This window comes from Maylandia zebra, linkage group LG12 (genome assembly GCF_041146795.1).
Source record: "Maylandia zebra isolate NMK-2024a linkage group LG12, Mzebra_GT3a, whole genome shotgun sequence".
Taxonomy (NCBI): domain Eukaryota; kingdom Metazoa; phylum Chordata; class Actinopteri; order Cichliformes; family Cichlidae; genus Maylandia; species Maylandia zebra.
The window spans coordinates 28,498,965-28,512,292 of NC_135178.1; the positions used below are offsets into that span (position 1 = coordinate 28,498,965).

At 38.1% G+C, this 13,328-nt stretch overlaps 1 protein-coding gene across 1 annotated transcript; it reads left to right on the plus strand.

The window, feature by feature from the left end:
- Nucleotides 1-1,865: 1,865 nt before the first annotated feature.
- si:dkeyp-117b11.1 (SH2 domain-containing protein 6) lies at nucleotides 1,866-13,210 on the plus strand. The gene is made up of 19 exons (XM_004547011.5): nucleotides 1,866-1,973; nucleotides 5,371-5,396; nucleotides 5,508-5,533; nucleotides 5,620-5,657; nucleotides 6,000-6,090; nucleotides 6,180-6,247; nucleotides 6,346-6,361; nucleotides 6,486-6,557; nucleotides 7,795-7,823; nucleotides 8,507-8,546; nucleotides 8,655-8,730; nucleotides 8,931-8,961; nucleotides 9,147-9,183; nucleotides 9,271-9,373; nucleotides 10,394-10,431; nucleotides 10,678-10,721; nucleotides 11,425-11,493; nucleotides 11,831-11,989; nucleotides 12,097-13,210. The coding sequence occupies exons 1-19, from the start codon at nucleotides 1,971-1,973 to the stop codon at nucleotides 12,211-12,213; spliced, it is 1,083 nt and encodes a 360-aa protein (XP_004547068.4). The 5' UTR covers nucleotides 1,866-1,970; the 3' UTR covers nucleotides 12,214-13,210.
- The last annotated feature ends 118 nt before the right edge of the window (nucleotides 13,211-13,328 follow it).

Genomic DNA, 13,328 nt, shown 5'->3' on the forward strand with positions numbered 1-13,328 from the left:
GGCTACAAACATCGATCTGGCCAATCACAGGACAGCAGCTCAGTGCATTTAAGCATGCAGACCTGATCAAAACTATTAGCTGAACTTCAAAACAAGCATTAGGATGGGTGATTTAAGAGACTTTGAACTTGACATAGTTGTTGGTGACTGACCAGCTGGTCTGAGTATTTCATAAACTGCTGAGAGAATGGTCCACAAAGGAGAAACTCAGTGAGTGGCAGTCCTCCCAATATAAATGCCTTGTTAACAGAGATCAAAGGCTAGAGTGCAGAAATAACCTAAAAAACAGTTGTTACAACCAAAGTATGCAGAAGAGCATGTCTGAAAGTATAACGTGGAGCCTTAACGCAGGAATGTTACAGCAGGACTGGATACCTCTCCTGTCAACTAGGAAGTAGAAACAGGCTCATTAAACTGGGACAGTAGAAGCCTGGAAAAATGTGGCTGGTCTGCTGAGTTTCAACTACATTCAGATAGCTGGGTCAGAATTTGGCACAACCGACATGAAAGCATGGATCCATCCTGCGTTGTATCAATGTTTCAGGCTGCTGCTGTTTCTTTGGCACACTTTGTGTTCTTTAGTACCAATTGAGAATTTTTTAAACACAACAGCCCACCTGAGTATTGTTGCTGACCATGCCCATTTCCTTATGACCATAGTTTACCAATCCCAGCTGGTTGCTGCATTTATCAGGATACACACCATGTCATGAAGCTCAGACTCTCAAACTGGTTTCTTGAGCATGACCATGAGCTCACTGTACTCGAATGCCCTCCACAGTAACCAGATCTCAATCCATTAGAAAACTTTTGGGATGCTGTCAAATGGAAGCTTCACATCATGCATGTGCAACCGACAAATCTGCAGCAACTGTGTGTTTCATTCTCATAAACATGGACCAAAATCTCTAAGGAACATTTCCAGCACCTTGTTGAATCTATGACACAAGAATTGAATCATTTCAGAAGGCAAAAGAGGGTCTTAGTAGTAGCAAAGTGCACCTAATAAAGAGTTGAGATCATTTATGTCTCTAACATTGCCTGTTTCTAAATCACATCCTCTTTAAAATGATTTACAAGGCTTTTTTTTAACCCTACCAATCAATTATTTATCAGTCAGAAAGGTTCATAGTCAAAATTCAAACATATATTGGAAGATGGAAATTCAAGTATTCCTAATGAAATAATGATCTTTGACAATAATAAAATTATAAAGTGATGGAAAAAGTAACAAAACTGGTTGAAAGATCCATTTAAACTGTCAAAACTGGGAACAATTTTATTATGTTAGAGCAGCAAATGTAATGTTTTACTCTTACAAGGTATAGGTTACTTTTACCAATGTAAAGGCATTTGTATTTTAATAATCCAGTGTATTACTACACACCAAATGTGAGTGATGATTCATCAAAACATACCGAAGCATTATTTAAACCTTCACTTTCCTAGTTTAAAAAAAACACAACAGTTTTCTTTTATAATAGTGCTAGAAGAAATGGCATCACTAAAGTTATGATGCCAGCATTTTGTCTCCTGGAGGTTCAATAAAGTAAATAAAAGTATCTTCAACATCACATGCTAAACGAGGTCCTATCATTTAGTTAGGAGTAATAGCTTCATTAAATACATATATACTGTGTTAATATTTTATTTTTACAGCATACAAAGAGAATGTCCTTTGCTGCCTGCAACAAATCAGCAATTTCAGTTGGTTATATGACTGTTAGGTAGGGAAATTTGGAGCCATGTTCAAGCTGTGCAGGAGGTCAGTTAAAGGCAGACATTTGAGCAGCAGGTGAGGCTGTCTCTCTTACTGTTACAGGTAGGAAATGCAAATGAGTCCAGCTAGAGCTGATTCACACGGTCTCTGGCTCACACGCTTTTAATCTATAAAGCATTTGCATCCAAGGACCGAAACAAAGACATATCCTCATGACTTGAGCTGTGAGACGGGTCCCCAAGTCGTGAAAATGGTAAAGTACTGTTTAATTAAGTTTGTTATATTTTGGTTTATGGTCTGATAACTTTGGGTGGAGTGAGAAGGAAGCGAGCAGGTGTTGTCGAGGCCCACTGTAAAACTTCCATGTAGTTATTTTTAGCTCACCTTTATTTCTTCTTTGGAGTTCGGACTGTGGGAAAGATACGACGGCAGAGATCATTTTAAAGATGTGATTGTATGAGAGTTTAAAGGGTAAACAATGAAAATATCCCAGAAAACTAGCGTTTAGAGACAAGTTGAAGGTAAACTTTTACCTGCAGGCATCTGTAACGACCAAATAAATGTCCTCTGGCAAATCAAACAAGTTTGTGTGTTGCTTGATGGTTTCCTGAAGTTATTAGATTTTGTTGGATCAAACACTGAATCGCAGTTTGGGTTTGGTGCTATTTTTAATTTGCGCTTCAGTTTCACTTCCTGGTTTGAGAGAAATTAAACGACTGTTGTTGTGATCTTTTTGTACAGTTTAGTGGAGACGTTCCCAACTCTCTCTGAGGTTCTTGTAGAGACACCGACTGACGTTCGAACTGAAATCTTTGCACGTTTAACTCTTTTATGTCTAAACATAAAATCTGCTCATACTGTATAAATGACATAGAGCTACAGAAGTACTTTGGCAACACAAAAAGTCTCTTTGCACATGTGATTCAACAGGGTTCAAGTTCCTCTTGCTTTTAGCAAACAGTTCTTGCAGGTACATTCTCCTGTACATTAACAAACATTAAACACAAAGGCGAGCTCCAGCTTTTGATGTTTGACTGCAATATAACTAGTACAGAAAAGGCAGAACATAATCTTTCCACCTTAAACAAATGTTAAATTTCATGGCAGCTGTTTGTGCAGATAGTTTCTGAGATGAAAAGTATTTTTTAATTCCTATCAAATATAATTGCTCGTGATAACAGATGAATAGTGTATTATTTGAATAATGCGTGTCTAGTCCTTGTTTGCATCAGATTTCGCTCCACAGCTGCGTGACTTTTTCCTCTTTCCTCCTGTTTACTCCCACAGACTCTGACACCACTTTTTTCAAATGCTCCGCTTTTTATAAAATTTCTCATCTACAGGTAGCGTTTTAACACAGCTCTTATTTTAAGACAAACTTTAGCATTGTCACTGTAACCTAACTCAGCCTTAACATGTAGACATGCTTGGGATTAGAGAGAATGTCGTGAATAGCTGACTAGTGATTTACTTCTCCTTTTTTATTACCTTTCCCCTGCTCCCCATTTATCAGGACTGAAACACCTGGTTCCTGACGTGTTGTGTGTACAGACCGAAAGTGATCTCTCCCTGCCTGTTTATCATCATTTACATTACATCAGCACTTCCTCTACAGCTGCCTCATGCACTGGGACGAACTCAACTTCCTGATATTACTTTTGTAGTGAATTCCACCGTCTTCTGTAACCTCAGTTGTAAACAGCTACACATAAACTTGAATTTCACAAATATTGTTAGTACACTTTTGTTTCAAAGCTTATTTTGATTAAGATGTAGCAGCAATCAAAAGCCAGACAGATCATTCATGAGGATACAGTTGGGAAAAGTTGACATACCCTCATCATGGACATGAATGTCATGGCAGTTTTGGCTTTTTAAAAACTGCTCCTTTTTTCAGGTGGGAATGATTGTATAACATACACAGTTAAAAAAAGAAGAATTGGATGCAAAAAGTCCAATTTATTCTAATGCACACAGGGTCAAAAGTATAAAAATATTGATAGACCCTGCTGGTATTTGGTTAAATGTTCCAAATCAAGCTGGACGCCAACCAGACACTTTTGTTAACCATCACCAAGCATAGTCTGTCTTCAAGGCTGACCACTCCTCACGGCAGAATTGGTAGAGTCTATCTACACTAGCTGGCTTCCTGGCACAGACCTGGCTTTTAAGTGTTGCTCACAAATTTTCAGATGGGTTGCCATCAGAAGGTCAATGTTAGCCCGCTTTATCAAGTCCAAAACCAGTTTTGTTGTGTTTTGAGGATCATTGCCCTGCTGGAACATCCAACTTAACCAAGTTTTAACTGTCTGCTGTTTGATTTGGAGTGAAGTTGAAGAATTCATTCTCTATTATTCCAACAAATTGTGTGACAGGTGGTACAGTGTCCTTAGTTTTGAAAGCCTCACCTTTATGTCCTTCCTAATATTGTGGCCAAATTGCTAAATCTTTGTCTAATGTGACCAAAAAAAACTTATTTTGCTTGTCCATGTGGGGAGCTGTAAATGTCAGTTGAATTTGAAGTTGTTGATTTTGCAGCAGGTTTGTTTTTCTTTTTTTGTCAGCACCCTCTCTGTTCACGGCAATTTGAAACTCACTTCAAACCCAAATCATCACACTTGCAGCAGTTAGTTGTTTGAGCTGATGTGTTGTGTTTGGTTTCCCAAATGTGGCACTGTGCATCATAGGATGCGATACAGGATAGTACTGTTATAAACTTTGGCATTTATCATGAAAACTGACACCTGCTGAGTCACAGATGTAGCTCCTGGGATTTCTCTGAGCTTTGCACAGTCAGACCTTGGAGTGAATTTGCTGGGACATCCATGTCTGGGAAGATTGTCACATTGTGTTAACACAATCGTGAAAACTGTAAAGAAACAAGTTGCCAAAACTTCTGCTTTTACAGAGCTGCTCATACTTGCCCTGTGAAAACTTTCTTTTTTATGGGACTTTATGTTTAGGGTGGTGGAAACAGTGAATACAGCAGGTGTTCTGTAATCATGGGCTTTATGGACAATAAAGGAGGCACGTTTCAGGAGAGAAGAAAAAACAGCTTTAGATTATCAAGCAAATTATGTCATATAATAATTATCTAATGTCTACAGAAAAAACAGTGTATGCTTGGCCAGTGAAAGCGCTTATAGGTAATTACAAAAAGACAATTTTATGTCTTTTATTTAATGTTGGGAAGTTTTAAAAGATAGATATTCTTATATGATTGTTTACAGAACTGTGTCCTATCCTACTGTATTTTCATATATTATATTGGCAGATAAAAGATTAATATATCTCTGAGAGTAAATTACACCACAAAAACATACCCTACAAACATTTTGAAGTATTTACATCCTGTGTAAAATGATACAGTGATACCTCAGGTGCTATTTTGTACTGTGTTTTTGTCTCCTTTTCTGCACCAAATAAAGCTCCATTGTTATGTGACCTTATCCAAAGAGGGAAACTGATTCAGACAGACAGATGAAGCTGATAAGTAACTGAAAGTAAATCATTAGGCATGCAGTTTAAGAATAATGGGCTGTGTCACATAGAGACAGCTAAATATCTGTGTTTCTGTCGCTCTGCATCTACTCGTCTCATGAAATCTGGGTATTTGTTCACTAATTTCTGTGGTTTCTGGTGTTTTTCAGAGTTTCTTTGGAAGACTGAAGAACCTGTGAGTATCATGACCAAGACAGAAACCTCATTCATTCTCATTCTTTCCTGCTAAATGCTTATTGTATTAAAGTATTCTCTGTCCATGTCTTTTCTCCCTTCTTCCTTTCAGACCTCCAGCTCCTCCTAGGAGGACGGGTGGGATTTGTTTTCACTTTATTAAAGCTGCTTTGATGCCTTTTGTACATCTCTTATGTTCATTCATATATGTTTGTGTCCTACAGATAACAATGCAGCATTTGGGTGGCCGGAGGATGAATTTGTAAGTAGGAAGAGAACAAGTTCTTAAATTTTTGTACTTTTTCATTCAAGTTTTGGGCATTTTTAGGGGCAGGATTTAAGTACTGAATAGGCCAAAAACAATACGTATTGTGAAGGGAGCTGACGAACAATCAAGCAGACATCTCGGTCTTAATATTAACAATACGCAGCAATGCTTTATCATGATAAAGCTAAATAGCTTTACAATATTAGAGCAGGGTACACACTGAACAGAACAGCAGTCTATCTCATGGCAGCCATACTGCTAAAATATTAAAGTTTTATAGTTTGTTTGGAAATAATTGTTAATATTGTTAAGATTACCAACCTTTTCTCACGGCAGGATGATGACAACGACATGTATGAAGCTCCTCCCTGTGAGCGACCGGCTGTCAAAGTGCCACCGAGAGCAGTGGAGGAGAACGTTTATCTGGGTAACATCTGAGTCTGGCAAACTTCAGCACAGATACCGCAGACAGTGAAACACGGTCTTTTCCCCTGAAATTCTTTCTGCTTTTTGCAGAGAGGACTTCCAAACCCGGTGTAACACCGAGGCAGGTTGCACCTCCACCCAGACCAAGCAAATCCTCGGTAATAAAAGCTCAGGGTCTATTTCTTTGTGCCTGTCAACATAGATGTTTTACCATGTTGTAACTGTTTTTTTCATTCGGAAACCTTCGCAACGGCAGGATGCCATCAGCAAACGTAAGTAACTCAGCTCTGTTTGATGATTTTTAAAATCTCATCAGTCCTTTTTTTCCCCCCTACATTTTTACGCTTTCATTTGTGTACTTTAATGAATCACATAAATACATTTATCTCTCTCCAGCACCTGAGGTCATTAGAAGTGATAAGCCAGGGAGGAAGAAGATGCCGCTTCAGACAGTCCCTGTAGAGGAAGGTAATCAGCACCAACACAAAATATTATTTTAAAGGAAGAGCGCACCAGAGTGTAACTGAGTGAAAACTGACTGTGAGGAAGATTCTTTAAGGGGTGATATGGGTGCTTCTACTACTACTTCTTATAATAATAATAATAATAATATTAATGAAGACTATACTATGTTTATGAGTTTATTAGCCATGTGGTATTTCCAAAAGCTGCTTGATAAACTCAGGTTGCCAAACACTTGTAGCCTCTGCTTGATGTTTCCAGCAGCAACATAATTTGGAGCTGTGAGCAAAACAAAGAGGAGAGTGCCACCTGCTGTAGTGCCACTGAGCTGCATATTAAACATTACAAAATAAGATGCAAGAACCCAAAAACTGCAGGCCTCAGAACAATCTTCTGCATTTCAAAATGATGAATATCTCAGTTTTTTTCCTTTCAATCTACACTCAAATACATTCACTCAAATATAAAGATATTTCTCAGTATTATATAAATCATATTACATACGGTGTTTTCTTTCAATAATTTTGGGTTGGGAAAATGCTTTTAAGCAGAATGGGTTTTTCCATTGCTCACCCCAGTTTGTATTGATGCATCTCTTATGGAAACGAAGAGCTTCAGCTGACACTGATTGCTGTGTAAAATGGGAAAACGACCAGGATGTTGATGCTAATATTTAGTGAAGTAGAAAAAAAAATCTGAAAATGTAAACAGGCCTATTTTTCATTTGAATATTGCGTATTTTAAGTATGTTACATAGGTAAATAGATTTGTGGTAGTCACTTTCATTGCTGGTGCTGTGTCGTAAACAGACGACTAACTTAAGCTCCTACCTGGCGTCCACATAAGTGGACATCACATTTTGGCTTATTTAGACCAAAATACTCACTTTTGCTCTGCAAGGGCCTGATATCCACTTACAAGGACATTATACTGCTACTGTTCTATCAAAATTTTAAATAAGTATCGTCAGATGTGGCTCTTATTTTTCTTAAAAACAAAAATAAGGTAAAAAAAAAAAATCTGATAATTCTTTGTTTTTACATTCATCGGGCCCCAATATGCCCAAATATCAAAGAGAAATTAAAAATGCATGCCGTGGAAGAGTTCGGGTCTTAGGATTAAGGATTATTCTAATTACTTACTGAATAGGTGCTTCATTCTGTGTGCACATGCTGGTAAGCATCACCACTGTATATTTGTGATATGGCAACATAGATCACTAGTCTTTTTTTCTGCATTTCAGATGTGTACCTGGATCCAACTGAAGAACCGGTGACTTAAACATTATTATGTTTTCTTTTTCTTTTATGTGTAATAATATACACACAAAAGAGTGTCAGTTTGAGTGTGTGTGTGGGAGGTGCAAGGAGTCACCCACGACATGTCTGCACTCAGAGGGGGCTGTTGTTTCTTAAGGGCCTTTTATAAGCAGTCGGTTGTCTTTTGCTACACCAACAACTACATAAATGTACCAATACCCATGCATCTTCTTCTGGATGGATGGGTATTCTGGGGCTGGAGCCTATCCCAGCTACCATAGGGGAAGAGGCGGGGTACACCCTGAACAGGTCGCCAGTGTGTCACAGGACACGGCCATTCGCACGCACATTCACACCCATAGGCAATTTAGAATCACCAAATAACCTAAACCCACTAACTGCATGTTTCTCTGTAGTAGCCAGAAAGAATGCACACAAACATGGGGAGAACATGCAAAGTCCACACAGAAAGGTCCCGGTCAGATGGTGGGGTCAAACTCCGGACTGTCTTAGTGTGAAGCAACAGAGCTAACCATGCCTAGATAAACATTTACATGAACATTAAATCTTAGATAAGTCACTAATACCAAAAGCCAATAATACCTGCACAGCTGCATGAATGTAATTTGATGTTTTCTTCTGTATGGAGAAGGTTAATGCCCCTTTGCATATCATATTTGTTGGTTTGCGTTACAGGACGATGATGATGATGACCTTTATTTAGAACCAGAAGCAGGTAAGTTCAAACACACTACATAGGCAGTAGTTCTGAGGCATTGATTACAAGTTTATATGAAAGTGTTTGAAAACCGGAAGCTACTTTTACTTTCCCCCCTCTCTCCAGCTTGCTCTCCTCCCCCGCGTGGGCCCATGAAGATGCCTCTGTCTCCCAGGACACCGGCACCTCCTCAAATACCCTTGTAAGTTCATCTCACTCTGTTTCAAAGCAGCTTTCATCCTATTTGCAGGCAAGCTATGATACAATATGTCTTTATAGCTGTGCATTCTAGACAATCATGTGCATTTTTTTATGCAAATATGGTATTTATAATAGGGAAATTATGTGTTAAAGTCCTGGTAGTAAATATGCAATAAACATTAGCCCTCTCACTGTCTGCAGGAAGAAGCCTTCAATCCCCAGAGATAAGTCTGTGAGTGTGTCTATTAATCTCTGTGCTTCATCTTTAATTTTCTTATGCTAAGCTGGGTCCTGATTTAAAGTAAGCTGTCAGGATACAAGATGAGTTTTAAATTCTTACCCCATATTCCCATTTCCAGTGTCTGAAATTAAACTTACAGGTATGACACAGCAGTAACATTTATTCCCTTTTTCCAGAATTTTGTTTTGCCTCCATTAGAGGACAGAAAAAGAGGTCAGAACCACATCTTCCTTGCTAATTAAATAGATCCAGACAGCTCACAGTCAAAAGATATAAGGAGTACATACATTGCTTCTATAGGTCCTTCGGCAGAAGAGAAACGTCCCACTTTTGCAAAGCCCCCTCCACCAATTCCTGGTGCTAAGCCGCATCTGCCAGCAATCCTGAAGGAACCTAAAGCCAGGTAAGAGCTGACAAATACAAAGAATTTGTGCATCTATATATACTGTGTATATATTGTACAACTTGCGACTAAAACATTCTGGGAACACCTTAATTGGGTGGTTTTTTCCTTCAAAGTCAGCTTCACATGCATGTCTGGTGATTTTGTTTTACTTCTTTTATGTCTGCTTTGGTTCTTAAGATAGGTAGAGCTGTTCATGTGTCACTAGCATTACAGCATAGCATGCATATGGCTTATTTAGTGAGTCACAAATACACAAACGTTTTATGGTTTTACTACTGTTTACTTTCAGTTGCAACTGGGAACTCAAATTTCAAAGTTATTCAGGAACACCATAATTGTATGATGATGAAATTTACTTCACTGAGACCCTAATGGACTCGCAGAAAGTATTATTCTTTTCTTACAGTTGTTCTGTATGAGGAAATCGCTGCTTGCTTCTGCTGTTACATTGTGAATTTGTAGGGATTCACTCACTTTTAGTGCTAGCCTCAAGTGGCCATTAAAGGAACTGCAATTTTTGACATTTCTTTAGTGTTGTGCCAAAAAGTAATTTCAGATGTGTTTTTTAAGTGTAATGTCATTGCTTATGTTAGTGTAGACTGTAGTATATGAAGGGATTATATATAACGTAAAGAAATGACACATTTTACAGGTATTGTTATGACACTGGGTTATTGTACCTACATTACAATCAAACCACTCCCTTCTACACAAAAACACATCTTTATAGAACTTCTAGAACTTCTTTATAGACTTCTAACCTGTGATAGGCTCAGAATGCCTTTATCTCGTTAATGATAGATATACTTGATGTGTATTTCACAGATTGTAAGCCAACAAATAATTTACACCTTAAATACAGGCAATGCTTTTTTTGGGTGGATTATCACTTTCTGGCACAGCACCTGACCCTGACACCTTATCACTAGAGCTGACCCCCATCCACAAGACCTGCAAGTGTGTGCATGTCAGAATTAAAGTTAGTGTCTAATGTTAGCCTTCTTTTCTATTTTTCAGCCCTCCAAATCCCCCAATACCAGACACTAAGCCTGTGGGTAAGCTCAGTTTTCTTTTTTAAGTCTCTATTAAATCCAAAGGGATGACTGATGATCATTTTGAGTATATTTATATTTGCACTTTGATGTAATCGAAACACAGTTTTCATCATACTTAAAAAAAGAAAAAACAAAACAAAACAAACAAACAAACAAAAAACAACCAACAAAACATTTGACTGTTGCCAAATACAGATTTCCCATGAACTTGTGCTTGACAAACAACTTATCTTTATGTGTTTTAAGCCTCCTATGGTGGTATGAGGGTAACCAGACATAACAGCCTGGAGGTAAGAGGTGAACTGTAACTTAGCTAAAAGTACTTATACAATGATGTGAAAATCAAAAATCCTGAATTCAAAAGACCCCCCCCCCCCCCAAAAAAAACCCCCCAAAAACAAAACAAAACAATTTCTCTTATTAAGGAAAAGAAAACCTCTCTATATATGTATATCATTCTTAGTGTAGTGGTTTACACATTCACTTATCGAAGGAGACACAATCCCAAATATCTACGCATAGCAAATTTCAATATGAGACATGTTTTATAGGTGCGCAGGTAGAGAAGTGTTATATAAGAACCAAACATTTAACCAAGTTTGAGATGTTTAAGATGCATGAGAAACATTTTTAGACAGAAAATCTTAATTTGAGAAATGACTGGTAAACTTCACATTCATGTAGTAGAATATTTACTACGAAATGTAATGATTTAGTAAATAGTATAGTTCAAATTCGTCCTCATGTAGAGAAGGTTAGTAAATGCACTTATACTTCACATTGTTCTGTCTCCCTATGCTCGCTTTCTTTTTGTGTCTTTCCCCTCACCTCCCAGCTGATTGGCTGCCCCTCCTTGAATACTTTCAGTTTTTTACCTTACAGTATTGAAGTGACTTCATGAGACTGTTGTTGTGATTATACTACATAAACAATCCTGCATTAAAGTGGGTTTGATTCTCTTATTGATATATCTGCTGTATGTTTATGTTTCAGGATAGAGAATGGTTTGCTGGTGACTGCAACAGAAAGACAGCAGAGGATCTCTTACAGAGAATCAACAAGGTAAACCTGGTAGTTTTAAAGTGATATAAAAAAAAATAATGATGGTATGTCTCGCTGACACTCAAACATAAAACTCAAACGAAAGCTAAACCTAAGTCAGACAGCTTCAGGGCTCCATGGCAGTGATTTATTTTCCATTTCCTCCACTTACTCTCCCTGATGCATGTGGAGTTTTTTTACATTCCCCCTATTCATTCCACGATTCATCCATTTATCAGTTTTAGTTGTAGCCTGCTTGACTATGCTTTCATATCTGTCAAGGTTTCCTAAGATGTTCTTTTACATCTAGTTTTATTTATTAGATTTTCCTCTTCTCCTCCCTTTCTCCTTATTGCAGGACGGTGCCTTTCTCATCCGATACAGCTCTGCCCAGAGCACTCACCAACCCTACACCCTTGCCGTGCTTTACCAGCAGAAGGTGTACAATGTTCCCATTCGCTTCCTGGTGGAAACTAAAGCCTATGCCCTTGGAAAGGAAGGAAAAAAGAACGAAGAGGTGAAAAGACAAAGCAGGATATAAAAATTCAGGAGTTACTGAAGCCTATGAAGAATTCCGGGCATAATTTAATCACACTTCTCTCTTTATCTTCTGCTTTCTCTTAGACTTTCAACAGCCTGGATGAAATGATTTCTTACCACAAGAATAACCAACTGCTGCTGATTGACAGCAGGAGCCAGGCCAAGCACACAGCACATTTAACCCACCCTGTATGCACTTAAAACTACACTGAAACAACCTGTTCAGACGAATCATGAGGATAATGGCACAATCACTTACTGCAGGGCTACTGGGTGTCAATCCCAGAAATGTAGTTTCATCTTTATGGAATCTATAACACATAGTACTTTTTTTCATTTTAAATAAGGGAAAGGAGACAGGGTAACTTTCAGTGCACCGAGTGGTCGAAAAATCCTCAGTGACACACTGCCTCAAGATAGCATGAAGTTCAGAGCTCGTCAACTTCGGTGCCTGTTTGCACCATATTGTCATAGTAATGAATAGGTAACTGTTGATGGTAGGCTCTAGCTGTGAGGATGTTTAGCCTTACTGTCATCACTTTTAAAAATACAAAAGCTAAAGTTCTGCTGTTATGAAGCATTAAAATGTCTCAAGAGCTTCACAGAATGCAGCTAATATCTATCTATCTATCTATCTATCTAGCTATCTATCTATCTATCTATCTATCTATCTATCTATCTATCTATCTATCTATCTATCTGTATACACTACAAGTTTGAATTTAATTGTGTCTTTCCATTTGGTTATTTTAATGACTTTGACCTATTATATTATGTGTACTCTGCCTTTTCAGTGTATTGTTGTAGTAATTTGTGCAAAACAGACCAAAACTTTACATTTTATCATTTTCCTCATACGCTGTGTGTGTGTGTGTGTGTGTGTGTGTGTGTGTGTGTGTGTGTGTGTGTGTGTGTGTGTTTGTGGAGGTGAGGGTCTTTTCATGTTGCACTGAGACTTTCTTCTTCACTTGCAGCTTTTCTTTTTCAATGTGCTTATACACCACTATTGCATTTAACCATTATCAATGATTAAACTCTGTCTCCAACTGTGTGCAGAACCTCCCTGAGTCTGGTTTTGGACTGGAGGTTCTTCCTGCTTTTACAGTGTTTTTCCTTCCTACACTCACCAGGTGCTTGCTCACACATCTTTGTCTAATTTGTGTTTCTTTCTAATATTGTAGATGAAAGAATAAAATATGGTGGTGAGACCTCGTATGATGTGTTATGTATTGTTTGGAGATGGTGGCACTGATAAAAACACAGAAGGCCAAGCTGGACGTGGCAGACCCTTGGAGAAGGGTGTGAACAGAATGGAT

What these genes read in the sequence shown, in the direction of transcription:
- si:dkeyp-117b11.1 (XM_004547011.5), top strand. An exon ending in CTGAAGGAACCTAAAGCCAG is followed by an intron (nt 9,374 to 10,393) that starts GTAAGAGCTGAC and finishes TCTATTTTTCAG; the next exon opens with CCCTCCAAATCCCCCAATAC. An exon ending in CCAGACATAACAGCCTGGAG is followed by an intron (nt 10,722 to 11,424) that starts GTAAGAGGTGAA and finishes TTTATGTTTCAG; the next exon opens with GATAGAGAATGGTTTGCTGG.